General features: G+C 31.8%; 1 protein-coding gene and 1 non-coding gene across 2 annotated transcripts in view; both read right to left on the bottom strand.

Moving 5' to 3' along the window:
• Window positions 1-574: 574 nt before the first annotated feature.
• Window positions 575-27,916, bottom strand: part of LOC111048708 (unconventional myosin-Ie) — a 438,987-nt gene continuing 411,645 nt past the window's right edge. Inside the window, exons 11-23 of the mRNA XM_039420025.1 lie at window positions 26,353-26,523; window positions 23,509-23,675; window positions 21,989-22,133; window positions 15,832-15,993; window positions 14,879-14,999; window positions 14,047-14,210; window positions 13,631-13,792; window positions 12,770-12,909; window positions 11,063-11,214; window positions 9,947-10,211; window positions 8,329-8,376; window positions 5,713-5,837; window positions 575-5,054 (exon numbers count right to left, since the gene is read on the bottom strand). Coding sequence (XP_039275959.1) covers window positions 4,978-5,054; window positions 5,713-5,837; window positions 8,329-8,376; window positions 9,947-10,211; window positions 11,063-11,214; window positions 12,770-12,909; window positions 13,631-13,792; window positions 14,047-14,210; window positions 14,879-14,999; window positions 15,832-15,993; window positions 21,989-22,133; window positions 23,509-23,675; window positions 26,353-26,523 — 1,899 coding nt within the window. The 3' untranslated portion in view covers window positions 575-4,977. The remainder of the gene's footprint in view (window positions 5,055-5,712; window positions 5,838-8,328; window positions 8,377-9,946; window positions 10,212-11,062; window positions 11,215-12,769; window positions 12,910-13,630; window positions 13,793-14,046; window positions 14,211-14,878; window positions 15,000-15,831; window positions 15,994-21,988; window positions 22,134-23,508; window positions 23,676-26,352; window positions 26,524-27,916) is intronic.
• Window positions 24,590-24,751, bottom strand: LOC120350142. The gene has a single exon (XR_005570656.1). It is a non-coding gene; the product is annotated as a U1 spliceosomal RNA (small nuclear RNA).

The following is a 27,916-nucleotide window of genomic DNA, read 5'->3' as shown; positions in this document are numbered from 1 at the left end:
AAAGAACTGGCTTATACACACGTACGGGATAGGAAAATCATCATCACGTCTGAACTACTGGACGGATTAACTTGAAATTTTGCATATACAGTAGATTCTTAATTAGCCGAGGATTGTTATAGGCATATTTTCAATTCTTCAAGGTTTCATTACGTCAAGTTTTAAGTTTGTCAAGTTTTAAATTGACCCTTGCGGAGCACAGGTCAATTATACAACTAGGTCAATTATACCACAGGTCAATTATACCACTAGTCAATTACACCCACTAGTCAATTGTATTACGAAACTAAGCTGGGAACAAAAGTGTTAACACTGTTGATTTCAGCTGATATATATCAGCTAGTGTTTTTATTGGTGTAGGAGCCCTACCTGTGCTGACGTCACATGAATGCACTACGGCTTTGTTCACGGAGGTAGTGTCCAAGCATGATGGTTACCAGACGAGGTTGATTGAGTATGAGATTACGTGCGCTTAAAAATTTATCCCTGGACATGTTGAGTACAATACACAGCATATTTCGATTATTTTGACCCATGAGTTGAATGAATGGGATTAAAATAAAAAAATGATAGATCAAATAGTAATGAACGGGCTTTTATTGTTAACGATACAATAACTAAACTGATTAGCTATACTTTGTGAAGCACTAAAACTTAGTAACAATCAATCTTATGATGCAAATAATTGTTCAAGAATACGAAATTCAAAGCAGGTGGACTGAATACTACAAATAAATAAAAAGTATGCGATACCAAATAAAGTAATATCAAAGGAAGCAATTATATAAAGTTTGGTTCAAGTCTTCACATAATTCTAGAGAAAAATATATTTAATTTTATCACTTTGAATTTTGATAAACATAATGGAATGCTTTGAATGCAAATCATTGTACTGTAAGTACTATTTTTTCTAGTATAAATTCACTCTAATATTCCTGTTATAATTTGGCAGTGACGTATTGGGTATTGAGTAAGAGAATAAAACATGTTTTCCAAAAACCGTATAAGAAAAAATACCATAAAAAAAAGTGTGTGAATTATCTTATACTATATAACATTTATTTTGTAGTTTCCAAATATACATAATGTTCTATGATACCATATTTCCTTATTTCTATTAATATAGAGAATAGGTCCCACATTTAGAATATCATCATTCAAAATGAATAAGATGGTGAATTGCAACATCAACATTAATAGGCCTAATAATATCAACAATAATATCACCATAATTCTACATTACAGTATTCTCAAGACAGACATAGCCCTTAACAATATCAATCGCAACTCCACTAAATTTTCCTGTATGAATTTGTTCATGAAAAATAATAGATAGACGTTGTTTTCCATGACGAAAAACATGATAATAACTTTATTGAAAGGAGTATGGCAAAGCTTCTCTTCATAAGACAAATGCATACTACTTTGCAGTAACAAAAACCTGAGTAAATTCTTATATTATTCAATAGAGTTATTATCAATTTAGATTTGTTAATCTAAAATAAAGTGGATTTTTTTCACATTTAAAGTCTCTTCAATGTTGTTAATCTAAACAGTATTTTTCAAGTAATGTTTCAAGTACTAGATATATTTTTATTAACTGACTAAGCAAATGATAGAATACATAAGGAATAATAACTGATATAAGTGCAACAGTTTAACATTATTTATGAAAATCCCAATTTCGTATTTGAAAAATATTAGAGCCTGGGTAAGCCTACAGAGTATAATATTAATATAATACTGGTTCAATGTGAAGAAAATAGAGCATATTGATATTTTTTCAAAAATTATCTTTGTAAAACCAAAAAATTGAAATTACAAAAAACCAAAATAAGGCACTTATTTTGATAGAACAATTCGATTTTATATCCCTGACTTCAATCAATCATTTGAATACAAAAATATTGAACGGCAACACTCACTCAGTTGGAAGTTGAAAATATAAAGATTCAACACTCAAACAAAACATTAAACATTTAATAAATATGTTATGCTTTTCAGCTTGATGATTTCCAAAAATTATTGTAAACAGAATTTTCACTGTCATAATTATTAAAGTACATAGTTCATAAATTACAAGAAAAATATAAAAAACAAGAGAATTTACAATTCAAGAGAAAGTCCAGCACAAAAAAGTGAAGTGCACTCATATTACAGTAGTTAATTGTAATCAATGTTCACCATCATGTAAAGAGCTAGCTATATGGATATGTATTAGAGCTTAATACTCTTGAAAATGTATTAATTAGAGATAACCAACTGATGTTTCAATAACTAGGTCATATTAGGCTACAGTTTGATCAATTTTGTGAATAGGAGAGGAATGGAAAAAGTTATCCACAAACATTATAAATGAAGTTAATCATATTCAATCAACTTTCATGGAAAATATAAATGAATCTCTTCAAGTTCTTCATCATTGATTATGAAGTTGAAGTTAGTTGTTATTAATAACCAAAAATGCATTTCTAAGAATAAATTGATATTTTTTAGGGTCTTTCAAATATCCTAAAACGAGATTATTGATACTAGATAAATGCCATTTTGATCTTTAGGTATATTATGGTTACTACAATCAACTATTCCCATAAAGTAAAATTTCAATAACCTATATCATTATTTTGGGATGAAAAACCTCCGTTTTAAAAATAATGAATAAAATATGAAGTTATAGTTTCAACTTGATTCATGGTAGTTTATGAAAAAAAAACTGTCATAGCTGATTCATGATAAAAAAAGAAAGTTGATTCATGATAAAAAATTAACACCTCTCTAAGGCACTTTAATTACCAATTAAATATCAAAGGCTATAATATACTTTATAATACAAATCACACAACATTATCACTGAGTTTCAAATGTTATAAAGTTTAGAATAGACTAATAATTTATTAAAACAATGCATTAATTCATAAATCATGAAACAGATCATAAGCTTGGCTACTAGTAAATTGCGGGCTATTCTGATTACGGTAATTAAAACTGGACCATTGGCTGAAGATAGAAGATATTTTCAAATTATATCTGAAAATTTTCTTATAATATTCTGAAAAACTATATTTTTGACAAGCATCATCATCATCATTAATACGGTATCTATAAACTATAGTCACATACATTATGTTGTTGATTAAACATTATTTGTTGATTAAACGTATTCATTATTGTGACAATTTTGTGAGCACGGTACTTATTTCTACTGAAATAACGTTAATTGATTTATAATAGGCCTACGTTATAAACTTAAAGTAAAATGTTAGAAAAATCATGCTTTATTGATTAGAATTGGTTGTGAAATTGTTATTGAATAATATTTGGTAGTAAAATATTTCAATTATTGTGGAAATTTGACATACCTATTGTGAGTTATTCTGATTATTTAAAACACTCATCGTTTATACTGGTTGAATACTTATTGCCAAATGTTATAGAAACATTATGTCTAATACTAATTTAAATAAATTCCTTGATTTATAACACGATTTATAAATTCTCAAAACGATTGGTGTAGTTATAGTTAGTTATAATGTTGAGAAAACTTAACAATCCTAATACCAGTAATTTTATAGGTCTATATAATATTAACTCAAATATTATTGTGTGAATCTAATGATAAATTCATCAATTCTATATTTTTAACATGATGTGTAGGACTAAAAAATGTGTTGATTTCATCCAATCATCCATTCATCTGGATAGTAAAATAATAACAATTAAGTAATTTATCATTATTAATTTTTCGAGAAATTGCACGTCAAGTATGATAAGTCAAGGCAAGATCAGGCAAAAACTGACAAAAAAGGAATATACCTGTAGAAAGGGAATTAAATATATTTTATATGTTTTATTGTGTTTGAAATATTTGGTTCACATTATGTTATGATATGTAGAAAAATACATTATAGTAAATTGCAGATTGTTATCTTATGTACCGGAAAGTACAATGGCTCAAAAGAAACCTTGAACACTCTACAAAATTAACAACCTTCTTGTAATAAAAAAGAATTAAAAGGAAAAAGTAAATAACTTATATCAAAAGCGATAAAAATATATCATAGTCAACTATATAACTAAGAAACATAAAAGTACTTGTTCTATGTAGGATTGTGATACTTAAATAGCTCGCATTACTTTGAGACATGAAAATACGATGGAAGATTGTAGATAGAGTAAAATTAAAGCTTAGGAACCTGTCCTGATACCTGATAGAATCCTAATAACTTTCAATCAGGAGGGAAGTTGATATAAAAAATACAAGTACATAGCACATTAGTACTATAATAGAATAAGAATAGATAAAGTACCTATGTTTTCTCCATGGAGTGTTATGCACCAAGTAGGCTTCATATTATAAGTTTTACTCCACTTAACGATCATTAGTTAGAATATCTAGGCCAACAATTTCCAAAAATACGTTCCTACTTATAATTAGAATTAAAAGTATTGTCTAATTCATTAATATAATATCTTGATTAATCACAATTTCTGAGGATCACATTGTTATTGTTGTTAAATCACACAGTTTAAACAACTTAAACTATCAAAGTTCGTCATAGCAATTATAATTAATTGGACAAAATACACCACCAAAGTAGAAATGCAATCAAAACCTTTCTAGAAAGGAACATCTGAAATGGTAAACTGTAAAAATGAGAGAGCCAATACTGAAAATACAATTTCGATTCAATATAAAATATTATGGAAATACGAATTTGTACTGGATTGGAAAAGTTTACTTTTCCAGAAATAATTCTTCCAAAAGCATCAGTGGACTAAGCATTTTGTACAAGATATTAAATTATTACTAAGGAGGGTTGAAATATGAATCCTATATTCGATTGAAAAGAAAATACTCTACTTTTAAATAAAATTAATAACGGTCGAAAATAAAAAAATAATAGTTAACGATAAATAATGTATACTCTGTGATTGATTAGTAATACTTCGATAGAATCTTTGGTAATAGAAATGATTTTATAATTTTTCAACATAATTGGCGGGCAGTAGTCCCTCCTTTCCCCGCAGTCTCCCCTGCCACCACCCTCCATCATCTAAAATGAGCAAAAAGTATGGAGTTGATTAAAATGAAGACAACACTATTCTAAACTACTTGAAGACAAACATTGATTTAGAGTTGGATGTGATGGATTCAGATAAAAATTATTTGATGATTGTATAAATTAAATATTTTATTGTTATATTTTTTCTTACTGTATCGAATTTATATGAATGGAATTCACAATCCACGAGTCATGTTATTCATAAAATAACAGGAATCCATATAACAATGATATTTATTAATCATAATCACTTTTTAATATAACTACAGGAAAATTGGTAAAGGATGTATCTTCAATGATATTCTATTAATTGATTAGTATATTTGTTCATTGTGTCCTATTTCCAAGGAAATTTACCAATTTCTATTTTTAGTACACTCGAAATTTCTAAGGATATTTACCAATTTTAATTTTAAAAATCAGTTGAATTGATATAAATTCATTTAATTCTACACTTGAAAATGGCACCACAGCGGAAGCATGTCGTGTCGTGACTTGGAAAAGAAAACTAAGAGGGTACAAGTTTATTCATAAAGGAATAATATCAACTAATTTAAAAGACACTAGTTTATTCATTAAGGAATAATATCAACTAATTTGAATGGCACTAGTTTATTAATTAAGGAATAATATCAACTAATTTACTCACGTTCTTTGATCAAATCTATGATGTCACCTTCCTTGAATGACAGCTCATCCAAATCTTGTGCCGAGTAGTTATACAGTGCTTTCACGCGAGGTATATTCGGTTTTGCCATAACATTTGGTTTTTTCCTGAAAACAGATTATAATCGTCTATTAATTTATGTTTTGCATTAGGATTATTGAATTATTTATACACAATATACTTCTTCTTCTTTGGCTGTGCCTTATCCCATTTAAATGGGGTCGGCATTCCTTCCTCTTAGTCTGCCTTTCCACAAAGCCCTATCCAATGCTTCCTCTCTCCTCCAACCACTCTCCCGCAAGTCAGCCGCTATTATATCTCCCCACCTCATCCTAGGTCTACCTCGTCCTCTCACACCATCCAAAACCAAATCCTGCACTCTTCGTCCAACATAATCCTCCTCCCGTCGCTGTACATGCCCAAACCACCTCATCCTTGTCTCCTGCATTTTCTTTCCCAGTGGTCCAACTTTTACAGTGCCTCTGATCAATTCATTTCTTATTTTATCTCTTCTTGTAACCCCACACATCCATCTTAACATTCTCATCTCAGTCACTTCCATTTTTCGTTCCTGTTTCTTTGAAATGGGCCATGTTTCTGTTCCATACAGCATAGCTGGCCTCACAACTGATCTATACACTTTTCCCTTCATTTGACAATTCACTCTCTTATCACAAAGAACACCACTCATTTTTCTCCAGTTCATCCATCCACAATTTATTTTATGCTGTATTTCCACATAAGCCCTCCATCTCTCTGTACACTTGAACTCAGGTACTTAAAACTTGCAACTGGTTGGAGTTGGTTTTCTTCAAGCTGTAAGGGTAGCCCATCATTGTTTCCCAATACCATGTACTCTGTTTTTGATCGGCTAATTTTCAGTCCCCTTTCCTCCAAAGTCTTCCTCCAGCTTTCCAGCCTTTCTTCCAACTGATCTTTGATAGGTTCACAGAGCACGATGTCATCTGCAAATAGCATGCACCATGGTGCTGGCCTCTTGACTGCAGCACCCACGACATCCATGAGCAGATCAAACAGATATGGGCCAAGTGCTGAACTATGGTGAAGGCCAACTTGCACAGGAAACTCTTGGGTCCTTCCCACACTTGTTCTCAACCGAGTGATGGCTCCCTTGTACATCTCCTTCACCAATAGAACATACTTCTCTGGCACACCTTTTCCTCTCATACTTCGCGAAATCTCTTGCCTGGGAACCCTGTCATAGGCTTTTTCCAGGTCAACAAATGCCCTTAGCTCTCTTGCCTTCTCCACCAGCTGCCGGAGAGCAAATATTGCATCTGTTGTTCCTCTTCCTGGCACAAATCCAAATTGCTCCTCACTGATTGTGGTCTCTTGTCTTAGTCTCTTCTCAATAATCCTCTCCCAAGCCTTCATTGTATTTATACACAATATACGAACATTCTATTTAATAATAAAGCTATTGAATGATAATTACTTATAGAATTAAGAAATTAACGGCAATAATATCATATTTATTTATTAATTATTTATTTATCAACAGTAAAAATTCTTTAGTCTCCGCTGAATTTATCACTTAAGTTAGTGTAATCGCTTGTGTTATCGCTTGCGTAAGTTATAACCATTCAACAAACATTCAGCTTACTCAAACGTTACTAACAAATTAATGATTTGTGAGTGTATTTTACTTTTAGACTTGAAAAATGTTCAGTATTAGTAACTGTTCAACGGACAAAGTATCAGACAATCAAGGGAGTATGATAACTTTCAAAATTTATTTCAATTTTTAATTAATCAATTTGTATCTAATTAATTTCTAAATTATTCACCCAAATGCTCAGTATTAGTAACTGTTCAACCGACAAAGTATCAGAAAATCAAGGAAGTATGATATAAATTTCAAAATTTATTTCAATTTTTAATTGATTAATTTGAATCTAATTAATTTATAAATTATTCACCCATACACTTGGTTCAAGACAGTATAAACCATGTTACTTAATTCAATAGAAATATAGATTGGGAATATTTTTAGGAACTCTTCGGCCAAACACAGTAAGAATATAGTTATTTGTGCAACTAGTGCGCAAAGTGACAGTTTGCTGCACCGAAAGAAACATTTACGCACGAGCCGTAGGCGAGGGCGGAATGGTTTCTTGAGTGCAGCAGAGGAACTTTGCGCACGTATTTCACATTAAGTTTTTCCTACAGTTACCATTGAATATGAGAAGTGGTTGATCATGGGTAAAATGATGGCTGAAATCCATCAAATGTTTGTCTGTATAAATTAATAACAACTTTAATTTATTTTAAACTTGATAATCCAATTGAAAATTAATAATCGATAATTCATTCAAATTAAAAATTAAATTAATCCAATTAATTTGAAAATTTGAATAAATGTTAATTTGTAAAAATTTAACCGGCTGCTGTGCAACCGGGCCTTAGTATTAAGAGTAGGCAAAGTAATACGCATGCGCACTAGAGCCGAAAAGTGATTCTTTGCGTTCTGTCATCAGTGCAGCAATGGCCACTTTTCAACGTTACTGTAGGAAAAGAATATTATGTTACTTGCATTATTTATTTAAAATTAGTAAAAAGAAAAAACTTTGAACATACGTTGGTGGAGGAGGTTTCTTAGGCGCTTCCCTCTTTTCTGTACCACCGCTTACTAGAAAATAAGAACATTATCAATTGAGATGCAATATCATCAAGAGTACACACTGGTTTATTGTATTACACATGATATCATTCTATATACTTCTTTTTGGAAAGGTAGTTTCTCAATTTTTTGACCCAACTCTCTAATGACAAATCAATTAAAACTTGAAGTTTGGTTGTATGCAATTGAGGATCACATTATTGTTTCTTCTCTTTTATTCTCAACTAATCTATAATAACTGAAATATTTTTTTTTCAAAAATTATTTACATCTGGGATAATTTGTGAATTGAATGAAAATTCAATATAACAATATATTGTATAGTATCCTGTTTGTTGTCTTCACATTGGGGTGATTAGCAAGAAATTATGATAATTGGTGGATAAATATGGGATAACTTGCATTAAATTTGTATAAAGAATTAGAAATATATTCATTGATATTATCCTCTATTGTAACAGACTGTTTACTGTTATTCATCTCTTTATTATTGGAAAATTTCGAAGAAATTGTGATGATTAGCGAAGAAATACAGTAGGCCTATCTCTTATATTATTATATAAATGCATCTATTACATTTTGAATTATTATAAATAACAAGGACTGCTTTCAGTAACAACAAAAATACAATGAAAATAGTACCTTTTTTAAAAAGAACACCTTAAAAAAACAATTAACCTCTTTTAAAAAACAATGAACCTCTTTAAATTATTAAAATAATTTTTAAAGGGTACTATTTTCATTTTATTTTTGTTGTATCTATTACAGTAGCATCCTCGTATCTCTGTTTATGGAGATGAAAAACAATATTATCTTATAGTGATTCTAGATTGCTTGTTTTTCATATAATGTAGACGTGTACAGTTCAATAATTATTATTTTGGTTCATATTATCTAAAAATTTGCTGTATTGTATTTTACACTTAAATAAATATACGGAGTGAGTCATATGTGTGGGAATCCCTCAATAAGTTGGAGACTGTTGTAGATATAATACTGTAACTTCAAGGATAAGTTATTGGTCGAAAACTCTACCTTTTGACGTACAACTGAATTTCAACCCCTAATAAGGGGGTGTGATTTAGTTTTTAAGAAAATGAGGGGTTGTAACTCAAATATTTTAAATGTTAACACCCATTGTGTGGCATATCATTTTCAAGGCCTTTCTAAAACAAGGAAGATGACATCAATAAAAATGTTCTATGATACTTTTATCCAAAATGACGGATGATTAAGCTTTATGAATTATTTCTTGAAAAACTAAAACTTCAATTCAGTTGTATGTCGAAATAGAGTATTCGTCCAATACTTATCCTGGAAGTTGCAGTATTATATCTACAACAGCCTTCAATTTATTGAAGGTTTCCCTTACATCCCATGACTCACTCTGTATAATTGTGATCTACACAAATAAAACAATCAATAAATCAATCAATCTATATTGTGTTTACTTTTAATGAATGTTATATAAATGATATTCACAAGCGCCTATGATTTACAATGTGTACTCACATGGGCTAACAGTGATAGCCTGTAATTTCTGTTAATATAATGATGATGTGCATGACGACTGACCGGGTCCGGTGTTGCCATAGATGTGCGACCAGATGGTAGGCTGGTTGGGGGGTGCGGGCTCGGCGGGAGGGGGAGGGGCTCGTATGCTTGCTCGAGGACCGTGAAGGGGCCGCGTACTGTTTGCGCCCCTGGCCCCCTGGGCGTCCCCCTGCTGCCCCCCCGGGCGGGAGCGGCGCTGACCGATTGGGCGCTGGGGGCATCTTGTTGGGTCGCCGTGTGCCGGCGGCGGGTCGCTGTTTCGACGAAGGTTTGCTCACATTTGGCTCTGAAAACAATTGAATGATTTGTTAATTTCACTATCCAGGGTTGCTGTTTGCTCACATTGGACTCTGAGAACAATTTGTCAATTTCACCTTCTGTCAACTCAATTCAATCCAATTCAATTTTATTCTATTAAATTTTATTCAATTCTATTCAATTCAATTCTATCGGAACGCTGCACGACAGGTTCGTCCCCGACTTTAGTCGTTGATTTGAGTGAGAATGTAGTTTAATCAATCAATAATTCAATCATTTGATTTCCTTCATGACAGCAGCATGTCGTACATGAGAAAACCCCGTTTTTTCATTTATTTAATTTTAAACAAAATATAAACTCGAACTCTTCAAAGCAAGATAGTAGGTTGGAATAGAATTTAATTGTTATCGAATAAAGAAAGTTCCTGCAAGGGTTCAAGTCTGAGAAAATGTTCAAGCCGAGTGTTGTAATCTATGAAGCGAATATTACATTTTGAAAACAGAGAGTTAGGATCAATATAAGAACCTAATCTGATACAATATTACAGCATATTGAAAGTTACAGTAGGTACATAATATTATGAGACTATTAATTTTATACCTGAAAAATCAGAAAAAGATAAATAGAGAATATACTTAAGCAAATTTCAATTATAGGAATATCGAAATACCATGATAGATTTGTAAGAACCATTTTAAAGTTAAATGTTACTCAAAAGCCTCCCTATTTCTAATCTACATTTTCTAAGAACTACCACCACTCACATATTTATAAGTTTTTTTGTGTGGAAATATAATGAATCCACTTTCTTGAAATAATTAAAAGTGATAAGTATTATAAAGGAAATGCATAAAATAAGCTGTTGATAGTTTTCTTACTGGATGCTTTGGGCAACCCTGGTCCAATGGATACAACGAGAGTTTTGCCGGACGGAGTCCGTGTGGCTTCATCTCCGGCCAGTTGCAGCTCAAACTTCACATTCCTCACTCCTCCGCCACTCCACGCTATCTTTTTCACGCGGAACTCACAGCTGAAAGTCACAAACATAAATAGTGTTAGCAACTATTCACACTAGCGCGACTCAAATCCAGTCTTTCAAACGTTCAACTTGAAATTGTGTAATTAAAGGCTTATTTCAATCAAACCTTTTAATGATATAAAATAGCGTATTTCAATCAAACCTTTTAATGGTATAAAATGATTTATCTCAATCAAACCTTACACACACACACACATACAGACCAATACCCAAAAACCACTTTTTTGGACTCAGGGGACCTTGAAACGTATAGAAATTTAGAAATTGGGGTACCTTAATTTTTTTCGGAAAGCAATACTTTCCTTACCTATGGTAATAGGGCAAGGAAAGTAAGATGGCTCATTTCAATCAAACCTTTAATGGTCTAAAATGGCTTATTTCAATCAAACCTTTTAATTGTATAAAATGGCTTATTTCAATCAAACCTTCTAATGATATAAATTTTACTAATTTTTCAACAAATTTGAACGTGTTCTCGTTTATGTTCACGCTTTTTCACTTAAAATCTTAACCTCACTTTATAGGGTAGCCTACTTAGAGGCTCACGTTTCTTGGGACCAGCATGTTGAGTCGCCTTGAAACTCAGTTTCGAGGATCCCACGAAAGGATTTAGAGTACAAACGGCTAAAATTCTAAACAGGGATCTTCTTATCAAATGAGGTTAGAATTATGGTTGGAGAAAAGTTAGGAGAAGTTAGTTTGAAGCACGATATTTAGATGAAAACGGTAGGGGTCATGAAATGTGTGCGCAGTGGCCAGCCAGCTAGATTGCGTCATCGCCACCAACCGAGGTTTTTAACACCTATTGGAAATTTATGAAACTTATTTGTTAAAAAACAGATGATTGGATATAAAATGACGTCAGCTACACCGGAAATTTAGCACAAACATGCGCGTGACACCTACCATCTTCTTCTATATACCGTGGTTTGAAGGAAGGTTTGGGATTAGGTTTTAGTTTTAAAATGGGAATATGCTAGTATTATTAAGAATTTTAATTTATTATTTTTGAATTTCGAATTAAAAATTATGTCATCGTAGTTGACAAAACACTTAATTGGATCACTGATGTATGAAGTCGAGCTAGTGTGAGTAGTGCCTTAATATACATTGTATGTATATATTGATGCCACTTGAAAATGGCATCAATGTCCAAAACATGTTGTGATTAAATAATTCAAAAAGGGTACTGAGATTTTTATTTTTTTTTCTATTTCTATATTGAGAGAGGTTTTGCCTAGTAGGGAAGCTTAATCGTCAAATGGATGAGCCAGAAATTCCTATATACTATATAGGAGGTATATAATATTTACTATATTGGAGGTCCTGGTTGAGCCTGTCAGTAACCTTAGCCGACGAAAAAGCTTAAATATTTTATTTAATACCGTATATTACCTGATTCTTTCAGATCTAGTAAATATAAGAAGTTTTCCTCTTAGTTGATAAGTAGTGACTATAATGAATAATATAGATAGATATAGATTATGGAGTGGTTTGAAGTAGATTATACAGTATAGTAAATAATATAATTCGATTTAAAACTTACCTATCCACAAATTTGACTAGCAATTCTCGTTTACAATGTGCAGCATAAATTTTGGCCAGAGCAAAAACGAACTCAGTTTTGAAGACGAGTTCAAGTAAACTATCAAAGTCTGCTTTCAGATGAATTATGACGAAGTCATCCTGGAATATAAAAGTCGATATTAATTCAGTAATTGTAATACTTTCAGAAGGGTGGAATGGTATCATCATAGAGAACGACAAGAAATAATAGAAAAGAATCGGAAAAATCTTATTTAAAGTATTGACTGAATTTTGGTCTAAATTAGGCCAATAAGTACAATAGAATATATCCTCATCAGAATTGAATGTGCAGTAAAAGTACACGAAAGAACAAGGTATACATGAATTGTTAATGGCTTAATTTTTAGTTAAACAAAAATTAGTTATAAATGTTATCAAAACTACATTTCTAATGTTCATAAGCATCTACAGCAATTGAAGTTTTAAATACAGAACACCCAATGATGTAGAATTTACTATATTGTCTTAGTACCTCATTTCAGTATTACTAATTAGATCAATAAATATTTAATTTAAAACGCATATCTGCACATGTTTTGATTAATGCCAATCACAATAAAAAATGAATACAGTAATCGAACTGAATAAGTTTTCTGAATAAGATCGAACTGAATAAGCGCTTATTATTGCTGCTGGTGTAATTCTGATACTTGGAACCTGTAAATGGTACATGTATTCGAGTCCTGCATATCGTACACAATATTATGTTATTTGCTTGATGGCAGAATAAGGATAATTTTCATTTTTGAATTTGTGGAAAAACAAAACCCCTATTTCAGACTGCTTCTCGTTTATCTAACAGATCAACTTTTGAACTGACCTGTTGAGAGCTCATTGTTACGTCAGCGATTTGATCAAACTCTATTTTTCTCTTAACCACTTCGATGTACTCTGATTGACTCCACAAGTTCTTCTTCTTAGCTTTTTCGCGTCCAATCAGATAGAGTGCCTTCGGCGTTAGAATCAGGTCCCTCATCGATACCTGAAAAACAAATTAAACATACAATTATCATACTGAATAGTAATAAAATTAATATAATTACTATGATTATTAATTAACACTAAGTAACTATTTTCCAGGATAACGTTTTAGATTTGATACATCAAACGTATCATTGAATGGTACCTGACTATTAACGTATTTAATCTGTGTATAAACCAGCAACATAAAAGCATAATAGGCCTACTGATAGGCCTGCGATCAATTGACAGATATTTTTAATGGAATAGACATACCTTAAACTTTCTGTCATACTTCTTGACCACTTCGGCGAATAATATCTTCTCTCTCGGTCCAATAAGCGACAGCAAGCCAGGATTACTCTCGACCCCAATGTAATCGCACATAAAATTTCTATTCAAAGAGTATTTTCGTCTCATTTTCTTCCCAAACAGTATATCTGAAACAATTCATAGACTAAATTAGTAGATTATCTTTTTCACATAATACTGAAATATAGGCAAATGTATTTCCATTCACATTGAGTCATGCCTATTGATTAGTTTCCCTTGGGGCTACAAAAGTTAAACGTAGTCTTTCAGGATGCCATAGGCCTACTTTGGCTCAATAATCTTGAGAGCGAAATGTAGCACTTTATTAAAAAAATCACTGTAGTTAACTGCTCTTTGCCATACACATTGTGTTTACATAGTCGCATTAAGTATACATATTCACTTTGTGAATTGTGTACAAAACTGTAGATAAATTATCTATTTTTCCACCTTGATTACTGTGAATATCTATTATCCCATAGAATGTTAAAATAAATCAAACAAAAAATTGAGTATGATCCCAGAACAATGACGTGATAGTGGTGAAGCTACTACAAAAATGTTTCATGCAATTGAGTTGTGTATCAAATTTGATGTATAAGGCGCTATCTAAGTCCGCCATAATACCAACATGACAAAAGCATTATAGTTCAAAACATTATTTAAAACACGCACGTAGGAACCCATCAAAAAACTTTCGATTTGAAAACTAGCTTCCAATTTGAGCTTCATGTATTCGAAATCAAGTTTTCGATTTTCAAATTCGAGTTGGATTAGTTCTGTTATTTGAACTTACTGGCCGCTTCCTCTTTCTGTCTCTCTCGCTGTTGTCTGGCGAAGTACTTTTTGAAGGCGCGTTGGATTATTTTTGCATAGAAGTTGAACTTCCTGTCACGTCGTTCTTCCAGAAGGAAAAGCTGCAAGAATAATACTTGATGATAATGATTTTTGTTGAACACATCAGAAAGTAGGTAACTTTTCACGTATTAATTGTATCAAGATAGAAGATAGAAAGAGACAATAGATTAGAAAAATAAATAAAAATTTACACTACTTGTTTTGGAGGCTGTGCCTCCTTCTTCAGTCACAACCAGAGTGTCAGGTAAGCCTACTAAATGCACCTTCTAGAATACATCCAAGCAATGAACGTTTTTTTCATGCTTTTCAATTTTTAATCACCGTACAATTTTTATTGAAATATGAGAATGGACACATAGTATTACTACAAGTAAAGAATAGAGGAATAGTTTCAAATTTGAATTTTGAATTTAAATTTGAACCGTACAGTTTTTATTAAAATATGAGAATGGACACATAGTATTTATTACTACGAGCAAAGTGTAGAGGAATAGTTTCAATTGAATTTGATATTCAATTAATTTATTGTTCTCATATTGTCACCTGAAAGACTTATATCAAATATATTTAATAGAGTTTCACATCAAACCATCAGCGTTGTTTAAATAGAGAGCATTAATGTTATAAAGAAGAAATGCTTTCAGTTGCAGGTAAATTCTATAGTATATTGCATTAATTTCAATCTAACAATACACTTTATCCTAATTCATAGATTGGTTATTATTGCTGATATGGTAACAATGATTATTTTTATCAAATTTTAATCGTATGATGAAAGATGAGAAGAACTAATGCTTCAGGTGGATACTGATCAACCGAAAAGCGGTTTTTAAACTAATAAATGTTATTCCATTGTATTTTAGTTGGCTTTGAATGTGATTGCCATCTCACCGATTCAGGAGCTTTGATGAATACTTTGGTAATGCCCAGCTGGTAATTGTTGTGGTCGAGGTTGACACTCTTCAGAATATGACGGACGCCATCCTTCTCGTCCCCCCTCCAATGCGGCCATGTCTCTCTAGTCAGGATTGCATACCTGCCGATGAAAAGAATTATTTAAAATTTAGAAGAGTAAAAGATGAGATGAAGAAATAATATTGGAACTAGGCCAAAGGCTAGACACAATAAATCTAATAATCCATTAAACCTAGATTCAATATACCTAAAATTAATGATCCATTCGATTTTATAAGAAAATGGGTGTATCAGTACTATTGATACAGTATAGGGTGTCCCACGAAGAGGTTAACACGTTTGATTTTATATTACGTGCCCAAAATGACTGACCTTTTTTTAAATTTTACACAGTTTACAAAGTAGGTTTTAAAAATATTCTGGGAAAATTTCAACTCCCTAACCTTCGTAGAAATAAAATGGCGGCTAATTGAAAAACAATACTCCAAAAACATTAAAAAAGTGTTTTTGGTTTTATAAAATATTTTTATTGTTGCACTTTAGGGCAACAAAATTATTCAAATTGAAACCCATCCACAGCAACTAACATAGATAACAGCACTTAAGGAATGATTCGTAAGCTCTCATAAAGAAACTCCGCGGTAACCGGAGAAGTTCCTCTTCTATTGATAGTTTTTGTTCCTCATCATTACATCATTATTGAAGCTAAAACTATAAAGATATAAACTTTTTCATTCAAGTAACCCCATAAAAAGTAGTCACAAACAGTTAAATCTGGTGATTGGGGTGGCAAATCTAAAAAATCACTTCCACGAACGGCCATGAAGTTTGTCATATAGTAATTGCTTAACATGATTTGTGAAATGAGGTGGAGCACCATTGGAAGATTACTTGATCCATTTCTGGTACCATCCAATGAGGCAAGACTACCGCAACGTAGTAAACAAATCAGATAATAACTCATGAAAGTAGTTTGTATAGGAAGCGAATTGATAATATTTTCAATATCCCGTCATTTTGTTTCTACGAAGGTTAGGGAGCTGAAGTTTCCTCAGTATATTTTCAGAACCTTCTTTGTAAACTGTGTAAAATTTAAAAACGTTCGGTGCATGAATGGGCAGGTAATATAAAATTAAACGTGTAAACCTTCTCGTGGGACACGGTGTATATTCAAATACAGTATGCTCTATGTACAGTGTATCTACTCTAATACAGTAATGTTATATATATAAAACAGTGCATCGTGCTCACTCTTTTCAAATTGGCTGCCAGATTATTTTGTAGGTACACTATAATTATCTACTGCTCAATTCCAATAGCCCAGTCAATGAAGGTCCAAAAAAGCAGTTTCGATCCGAAAATTAAATAAAAGCTGAATTTCCCACCATCGATAGAACCCTCCCAGAGGGTCATTCTCCCAAAAGTCCCAAAAAATCCCCTTGGAGCTTTCCGCCCCAACCCCCTAAAACATGAAAAATGCAGGTAAACACGGGAAATCAATTATCTCTGTAACCATTGATCGGAAACAGTTCTATTATATGCCATTCGATTCGATACATTATGGACTACAATATTAGTTATATTCATTTTTTCAATAAAATTAACAGTTTTCTTGATAAAATAATATATATGTAAAAATTGAGGGGGTTTGTGATTTGATTTTTTTGTTTTCTCCGATTAACCTCGAAACAAGTAGTTTTAAAGAAAAATGAGCCAAATAATTAATGTAGCCAATCTCATTGCGAATTCATTGATGTATATTGTTATGTATTTGCGATTCAATTTGACGCTGTGGAAGGGGAAACAGTCGACGCGGAAAGGCGCGGCTGACTCTCTTAGCCATAGTAAACAGCAAACTGGAAATCAATTATCTCTGTAACCATTAATCAGAAAAAAATCTATCATATGTCATTCGATTCGTTACATTATGGACTAAAATATTAGTCGTATTCATTTCCTCAATAAATCAAACAGTTTCCTTGATGAAATAATATATACGTAAAAACTTAGGGTTTTTCGATTTGATTTTTTTGTTTTCTCCGATTAACTTCGAAGCAAATAATCTAAAGAAAATTAGACAAATAATTAATGTAGCCACATTCATTGCGAATCCATTGATGTATATTGTTATTCATTTGCGATTCGATTTGACGCTGTGGAAGGGGAAACAGTCGACGCGGTATGGCGTGGCTGACTCTCTTCACCATAGTAAACAGTGAAATACAGTAGTAGGCCTACTGCTTTCTAAGTTGCATCTTATTCACACACTATGGCGCTCGAAACAATCAATTTTGTCTATTGTTTTGACATGCGATGAAACCAATTTTTCACATTTTAATTCTCTAAATTCTCTAAAATCATTTTGTTGTTATAGATGTGCTAAATCATGCATTCTATGACAGACAAAGATATTGTTTGCAACCGATAAAATATTCATACTATTACATAATATAATACATATTTAAAATATGTGTGTATGATCATAATTCTATGCTAAAATTTATCATAAGTTATGTCAAAAACTGAGATAAATCATAGATTACAATAGTGTTAACAGTGGCAATTTCCTGAAAAATCATAGCGTGCAATGTTAGCTGTTTTCTACAGTTAATATTCTTCAAGCCAGGTTGATAATATACCTTCAGTTGAGCCAAATATATATGACGGCTGAGGCATAAAAAAATTATACATTGGGCTTGTTGAGTCGAAACTTTCTATGATTCTCTCTGTAAAGTAGCTAGCTTATCTTCCGTTCTTACTAGTTGAATCTAGATCTTGATTATTTAGACAGTGCAATATGATAATTTCAGTAGATTCTAAAGATGAAAGCCATGCAAACATACAAATTAAGGAAGAGTAAGCATGCATAAAAGGTAGGAAAATCATGAAAGTGTTTCATATTTATCACAAAGTACCATACCGTATAAGATTAATTGAAAGACGATTCATCATCTTCTATTATTTTTGTTAACATATCGATTTTTCACCTCCACATCTTTCACATCTTGTCATTCACTATACAAGGTTGGCAGAAGCTTTTCTTTATGTCGATTAATGTTGATTGAAATTGATTTTGATTAGGGCACCAAAAGAATAGATCATTTTCTATTTGAAGCATTCAAATTGAATCTATTGAACATGATTTCTTATGACTTAGCATTCACAGATTTAGTTGGGTGAAGCTATTTGAGAAATGTACCTGATTATCAATTCCATTCTAGTTGATTATACCATTCTAGTTCATTGTGATCATTGAAGGGTTGAAGTGATGAGTTAGTTCAAGTGAATTCTGGTACACAAGTATATTGTGCTTATGATGGGCTCTTCTTTATCTTCTATCGATGTTTTGCTCCAGTAGAGAAAATTTAAAATGTTGGTTTTACATTTTATAAGCTTTATAAATAATATAAATTTGATAAGTCCAATATTAAATTAATCGATGTTGACTTTCATTGTATCGCTTTGTATCAATGTTACTTGCACTGTTTGCAATTCATCACTATTCTCTCAAGAATTAGCTTTTTATGAATTTTATGATCTGAAAATTGAAATTCAAATGCTATTTGGATGACGTTCGCATTCCACTGGTTTTTTCAGTAATTGTTACGTTGAAGAGTGAGGCAATTCAATCCATTTGGAAGTAAAAGGAAATCACAGTGCGATTTGAACAGTGGATAGTAACTTTGAAATTCAGTTGCTCAATTCATTACGGCTTGATACTATCATTTATAATTATAGTTGATCAGAAATATGGATTGTCTATAATGTTTATATTCCAGTTTGACCAATCTTCTATCACAGTCTCGCTTTCATTCATAAACATGATAATCCTAAATACGTTGGTTACCTTAAAGATGTAGCTTATCTTACGTCGAACAATGTACAATATAAACAATTTTCATTAAATTACTATTATGATAATCATTGGAATTTCTGCCTGTGATTGAGAAAAAGTCATTTTATGAGCCTTGAAATTCATACCTAGAAAAAGTTGCATTATTACTAGAAATTTTGTTATTTTTACTATTTATTATAGGTACTGAACATTGATTTTTGTGATTAAAGAGATCAACTACTTTATTCTGAATCAGGATAAGGATAAATAGGGAAATTGTGAGATGGGGATAACATCCATAGTTACATAGCATCAATTTGAAAGCTCTGATTTTAAATAATGATTTGAACGGAACTGCGATTCTGGCTTGGTATTGCCTCTTCATGTTCAGTGAGAATAGAAAGCTTCAGAGTAATTCGTTCTCACTATATGTGGTAATATTTGGTAACATTTGTTAATATTTGAACCGAATGTGCAACAAATTAATCTACTTTCAGCTTGAAAATTTTTTTGTTCATGTGATCTGATGATATTCATTCCATTATCAAGTGTTTAAATTATAAAGAGTGATGAAACAACTTAAAACACAAGAAAAGCTACGAAAATAAATTTTGAATCTTCATTTTTCACAAAATAAGGATAAGATGAAGAAGTCGGACACATAATATATCATGAAACTTCGTTGAAAAACATCAATATCTGAAACTAGAGTTATCAAATTGTGTTACCTCTGACTCGTATGGAGAAGGCACACTTCAAATTAATATAATAAATTCTGTGAGAAAACAACGAAATCCTGATTTTTATCATGAGCATAGTTAAATCAAGAAAATTGTAATATTTTTTAAGAGTATTGAAAAGTGAAAATCTATATACAGCGCATGTCAAAACAATAGACGAAATTGATTGTTTCGAGCGCCATACTGTAAATGAGATGCAATGTAGACAGCAGTATTATTCTGTTTACTATGGTGAAGGGAGTCAGCCGCGTCGGCTGTTTCCCCTTCCACGGCGTCAAATCGAATCGCAAATACATAACAATATACATCAATGGATTCGCAATGAATTTGGCTACAATAATTATTCGTCACATTGTTCTTTAAAACTACTTGCTTCGAAGTTAATCGGAGAAAACAAAAAAATCAAATCGAAAAACCCCTAAATTTTTACATTATATTATTTTATTAAGGAAACTGTTCGATTTATTGAGGAAATGAATTCGACTAACATTGTAGTCCTTAATTTAACGAATCGAATAGCATATGATAGATTTTTTTCCGATTAATGGTTACAGAGATAATTGATTTCCAGTTTGCTGTTTACTATGGCTAAGAGAGTCAGCCGCGCCATTCCGCGTCGACTGTTTCCCCTTCCACGGCGTCAAATCGAATCGCAAATACATAACAATATACATCAATGGATTCGCAATGAATGTGGCTACAATAATTATTCGTCACATTGTTCTTTAAAACTACTTGCTTCGAAGTTAATCGAAGAAAACAAAACAATAAAATATAGTTTTAAAAACTATATTTACGTGATACCTTTCCACTTAAATCTATTTAAAGTATACTACATTTAAACAAGAAAACATTAAAGAAACATCAACACCATGAAGGATAATGAATATTATCATCACCAGAGTTATATAAATTTAGGGTTAGTCCCAAGAAGCAATGAATTGTTCTGATGAATGATCTGTGTTCAGCAACAAATGAATGAAATTGATTTTTGTAAGCTATCTATTCCAATTTAATTGATTACATTTTTTCTACCTTATGAAAATCCAATTTTGTCAAAATTAAAAGCATGATTTTAATATTTTTTCTCATATTACTAATGGAGACCAGTGGTTTATTTGCTATATAACAGAATTATTCCCAATGTTTGTGAGAAATTCCATTTTTATACAATAAAGAACATGATAATATATAATAAAAATAAATATTTACTATATAATAAAAATGAAAATTACCACCAGCAAAAAACAACTTGCTCGCTGTTGGGAGTCTATCCAAAACTAAATTTAACAATTAAATACTAAACAAAAAAGAAAGAGAGAAGAAACATAACTTTGAAAATGATAGTTTTGAAGCTGAACACCTCTAACATAAAATAGTGAAACCATCCACTCATAATCTCATGTTTTATTTGTTGTGGAAGTTGAAGGGATCTTTGGATATTGCAATGACTTTATTCAATTGACAGCACCAAAACCATTTCGTTCAATTACTAAAGTAAGTTCCATTGAACCTGATGTGAATTTATTATTAATGTTCAGTTCTATTCCATGAATTACCTAATATAATGAGGAGTACAAGCCATTAACCGATTGACCAGCATATTTGCTTGACTTCTAATCTTGTTGCCGGCTGTGCTCGGCCTCGACTTGGTTTTCGTATCATTTGGCACCGAGTCGGTGAACAGTTCTCTGATGAATGCACTGCAACACAAACATCACAATTATAGCGATTTACACCCGCTACCATGTTCCTATTTTAACATCTCAGTCACTATAAATTCATAACAAAACAGTTTGAGAAGCGATAAATTGATGATAATCATATTTTTTTCAAATTTACTTACTTAAACACCTCTCCCACTATTTCATCACTATGCGTTACCTTATGATGGTTTTAACGCTTAGAGAAGGTTTTGAATATAAATAAAGATAGAAATCTAAGTGACCTTTTTAAAATTGTTTACTCACAACATGATTGTTTCGGCTATCATGTTGTGAGTAAACAATTTTAAAAAGGGTACTTAAATTTTTATTTTTATTTATATTCAAGAGTAGCCCTAATGGAAAAAAGCAAGGGTTTGAAGGTTAGAGCACTATTAGCACTTAGTTATTGTATAGTTGAAATCAGGTTGAAAACGTTTCATGTTAATATTATAGTGTGGAGCAATAATATTATACAATACATTATAGTTTTGAGAAACAAAATTGTTTCGAATTGGTGGGAAAAGTGTTGAAGTTATATAATAAAATTGAATTCTGCAATTGATTAACTTTATACACTTTATTTAGTTAAATTTATTAACTTTTATACACGAGGTAAAAGTCCAGGGATTACTGTTATTATTATTCCAACGTTCAATGCTGGTTGAACATCAATAGCTGTCGACCATCAACTAACACCACAAAAAAAAGAATTATTCTTATGAGCGTGTATTTTCCATTAATTTGAATTCCAGATTACTGAGTCACACTATTCTAATGAAAGTAGCTAACTCACTAAAATGCAAAATCTAGAACAATTATGTGCAAATAATCTTTAATGTTTCAGTAATTTCAATGTACAGTTCCAAGTCTTCAGCCTTGAAAACCTAACATAATAAATATAATATTGCTCGTAATAAATGTAAAATTAATATTTTCAATTGACGTCTACATTTACTATGTTTATTTTTTCTGAATTAACTTTTACCCAATCACTATTCATAATAGGTAACCATCTATGTTCATTCCGACACATATTATTATAGTGGAGTATCATAATTAGGACTAAGCTCAGTATTAGCAACTTTTGTATGTATAATAAAATAATTATGTATATGTTTGTCCATAAACTCCTCTGGTTGCAATTCATTGGCAATCAGAGAAATTATTATTATTATTATTATTATTATTATTATTATTATTATTATTATTATTATCTATTATGGAGTACTGTATAATTATTCAATATTCTATATCATTAACTAGTAATCCTCTGTCCAAATATTATAAACTATAGTTAAATTACTTTTTTGATTTATATGAATGAGTATGATGGGCAATAGTTCAGTTTCATATAAAATGGTATAGTACTCACTTGTTGCTATCTTGCATGAGTTCAATCAAATCTGTGAAAAGCACATCTCTATTTTTATCACAGAATCCTTCGACGTTGTAGGTGACCGAGCCAGCATAGTGGTGAATGGTGAACCCGTCTGTTGTTTGTCCATAATGCTGATGTTTTGTAAATTCCTTGTTCAATTTCTGTAACAATCAAATATGAATTCATTAATAAATTGTTACAAAAAAAGCATAGAGCCTACTGAACATGTATGAAATCCAATAATTGTAAAAATTATATAAATTTCTCTTCAACATTTAAATTTACCAATATTGGGAGAAATGAAAAACCTAAACTCCGGTTATTGAAACTTTGATCACAATTTAATCATTCCACTCGTAGTGGAATAAAAAACTAATAGTGTTTTCCAACAAGATGAAGTAATAAAAAATCGCCATCATGTAGCAAGTTGGAATTGAACTGAAAAATATGCTATTTTGAAAGACATAATTCCCACACTAATAAAAAGTATACATATATTCCCTATGTTACATTAGTTTAATTGTGGCCACACTTCAATAATGTATTTGGTAAGGACCAATGTTGGTACAATCATAGAGAAACAATAGCATAAGTAGATATCCCATGGTATAGGGCGTTTATGTCGAAACTTCTACTGTTATCTCAAGCCCCTAGTTCATGTAATTCTTTCCCGTGAATCTGTGTGATACTGGTAGTCTCTCATATTGTGCCGTTCATACACTCTCATTCCAACAAAACAGTAAAATTCGACAATAATCGGCTTGAGATAACAGTAAAAGTTGCGACATAAACGCCCTATACCATATCTACTTACGCTATTGTTTCTCTATGGTACAATGTAGTTATTCTTATACAATTCGGTGATATACCAGTTTTTCTCCTTCAGCCGTTAAATACACAGTTTTAGAAGAGTTATGGAACCAATGAAAATTATTACATACCTAATAATAATAATTATGTTAGTGCAAAACTACCGGTAATATACGGCATGGTCCTCCCGAAGAAATAGAGGCACATTGAGGCATATTCCTCAAAGAAATAGATAATAAATGAATTTGGATTAGGACATTTTGGACCGGGACAGCGCGAACGCAGTCCCGACTAACAAAAATTATGCGCCCGAGATGCCCACATTTGGGGCATTCGCAGGGGTCAACCAAGTCGCAGTGCAATGACAAGGCCTCGCCCTGGGGGAACCGCCTTCTTGATCACGGTAACCCCCACGCCAGGTAAGTATGAGTTGCTATTCTACACCCTTGGGTCGACTACAAAAGTTCACACATTTCTCTGGCGAGAGTTGACGAAATCACTCCACTTCAACATTGAATAAGTTCCCTATTATTGGTCCTAGAAATTCGTGGTTTATTTGATATCGAAGTCTATCTATTTAATCAATAGATTTCACTGATAAATATGGGAAAAATCATGTTTAAATATGAATAAATAGAGAAAATAAGTGGTTACGAGTTGGAACCTTGTAATAGGGGTTAGTAATGATGAGTCACCCCTTGGATTGTTTGCTGTCTTAGTACTCTTAACCCTCGTTAGATGGCGCTGAGGATCATGGATTGGGGTGCCGCCAAAAAATTGATTTCACTCTAGGGCCAACTGAAGTCTATTAAAAAAACACTAATTAGGCTATAGTCTAATTAATATCAGTGAAAACGGATACCGATAGAGATTGTTGTTCATTCCTTGCTAATATATACGGAAAATTATTAGTCTACACTTTGATGAGATTAGGCTGAAGTAAATAAATGATAGGGTCCAGGAATGGGTTTGGTGAATAGGATTTAGGAACTCAGATAATACTTTTTGTGTAGTTGAGAATACTCAGATACATACTTTCATTCAATACTCAAATAATAAGTTGAACAATCGTCTAACAACTTATTCTTGTAAAAAACCTAATGATACCCAACACAAGCCTAGGAACTAGGATAGGAAATGTCAGAATCGTGAAAAAGGCTTGTGAAGGAAAAATAAGTAGAATATATCCTATCAGTAATGTACGCTTTAAATTTTATGTGAATATGTGATTCATACAATTACAGAAAATTCAATTCAATTGTTTTGATACTATTACAAAGTATATTGTATACAGTAAGTGATGGTTCTTCAAATAAATATATTTATTTCTCAGATTTATAAATATAATCAATAAATATATTATTTTATTTTTCACTACTGGATTTGCAAATTTGACGCCTAATGGGATCGGACTCCCCTTCTTTAAATAAATTCAAGTATTTTGATAGGGCTGTTTGAAAGAGTTCTTACAAAGAACTTTTTCTTTCAAACAGGGATTAGGCTATTGCCTGTTCCGACTCACATTCAGCTTGTAATTGGAATAAAAAAATAATAAATAAAAATCTATAAATTGATAACATCAGTATAATCTAATCTAATATCATCATAAGCATCACTACAATCTACTGTTTTTATTTTATAATAAATAATGATCATTGCCATTTTTTTCGTGGCCTGCCTCACAAGGAACTTAAAAACTAAATAAAATTAAAAAGGGCACTAGTAGTTCTTTGTAATTGAATTTTTTTCTTTGTTTAAACAAATAACTACATAATTCTTCCCACTGATGATGATTTCTACATTATATATCGACGCTTCCCAATTTCAGCAAGGCTTATGATTCTGATAAATTAAAAAACCATTCATTTTTCATTTTTGAATCGTCCAAAAATTAATAATAACAATCACATACATTATATATATCGACGCTTCCCAATTTCAGCAAGGCTTATGATTCTGATTGAATTTTTGTAGATTAAACTATTCAATAGGCTGAGGTATTCAAATGTTTATTATGTGAAGAGTTACCTTATGGAAATCGTCATCAATGCCGCTAGTAACGGCATGCTTAGTGGCGCATATGTCGTCGAGTATACTGAATATGCCGGGCGGAGAGCGATGCTCCATCAGACCCACCACTATGGCGTTGTTGAAGTAGTCGATCGGCGTCCATCGAATGTTCTCTGCTATGTACTCTTCCTGCAATCACAAACAAATTTTACATTTCAAAAATAGTTCATTTACAGAGGAATACTGTGCTTATCACTAGTATTCTTTATTCGTTTATGGACACTGGACACCTCACAATGGTAGCCTATATTAACTGGCCGACACGGTCGTGCTTAGAATAGAGGGTAGCCTACTGGCAATACTTCTACAAAACTGTGAATGGAATATTTTAACAGCAAAAGATTGGATAGTAGAAATTTTCACTTTTCATATCACTGGAATCAAATACGTGATACTTCAACTACGAATAGAAAGGTATCGCTTGATCACCTCTTAGATCAAGGATAAATTTAAAACGGATGCATTGTACTGTTCAAATAACTGTAGAAAATCACTATATTCTAGCGTCACTGATTTATATGAATACTTGGATTGTAAGTAAATAATGTGGGAATCATTGGATTCTCACAACAATACTACTAAAAAAAAGAAAACATAACCTTTTGTACCTAATTGCTTTTGTGAATGCATATAGTTTTCCAAAAGAGAGGATTCTTCAAATTAGATTCTAAAATTAACATTATTTATTAAAAAAGCACAACAATAATAATTGACTAATTGTATATGACTAAAGAGAATATAATACTCTCTTCTAAAACTACTTTGTAGTTTATATTTCTCAATGATATGATTCTTTCCATAATTATCAGCACCTTAATAATACCATGAAAAAAGAAACTTTTTTGTAAAGCATAAAAATTTAAAAAAACTAGAAATCCAAAAAAGTTTGAAACTCTCTAAATAAATATTGAAATGAGAGTTTCAAACGAATGTAAATTTATTGCGACATTCTGCAACAAAATTATTACCTAATTAATAAGTTATAATAGTCAATTAGTAAAGAGAAATAATATGTAGCTCTACATTAATAGATACAACACATTATCTAATCCAAACAAATAGCCGCTAGAAGCAAATTTTGTTAAGCATTCATTTTCCAGAGCGAAGTGAAGAGACAAATAATGGAAAAATATTAGCATCAGCCTCGAAAATGGACAGTCGGCATTGTGAAGCATAAAAATATGGCAGAGCGGTTGACTGCACGCCCAATCTGTCGCCAAAACACAGACAGCAAATCGACCACAGCTTTCAGAGCAGAAAAATAATGCATCCCAGAAAAATAGACAGTGAATACAGTGAGATTCGCTACGAACTGTCAGAATTCCTCATAAACAACACCAACGCTTCCCATTAAAGCAATGCTGACAGTATAGACCTAGACCCTCGGTCATCCGACCACCCGTTTCTCCGACCACCATCGTTTTTAATTAAGATTGTAATGAATTTTAAAACACATTCGAGAGTTCATCACAAATCCCATTCGTCGCATTGTTGTCCACTGGGCCCCCCTACACAACACCAC

This window comes from Nilaparvata lugens, chromosome 2 (assembly GCF_014356525.2).
Source record: "Nilaparvata lugens isolate BPH chromosome 2, ASM1435652v1, whole genome shotgun sequence".
In the NCBI taxonomy this organism is placed as follows: domain Eukaryota; kingdom Metazoa; phylum Arthropoda; class Insecta; order Hemiptera; family Delphacidae; genus Nilaparvata; species Nilaparvata lugens.
The sequence above is the reverse complement of the archived record's forward strand: the minus strand, read 5'-3'. Positions and strand labels throughout refer to the sequence as shown.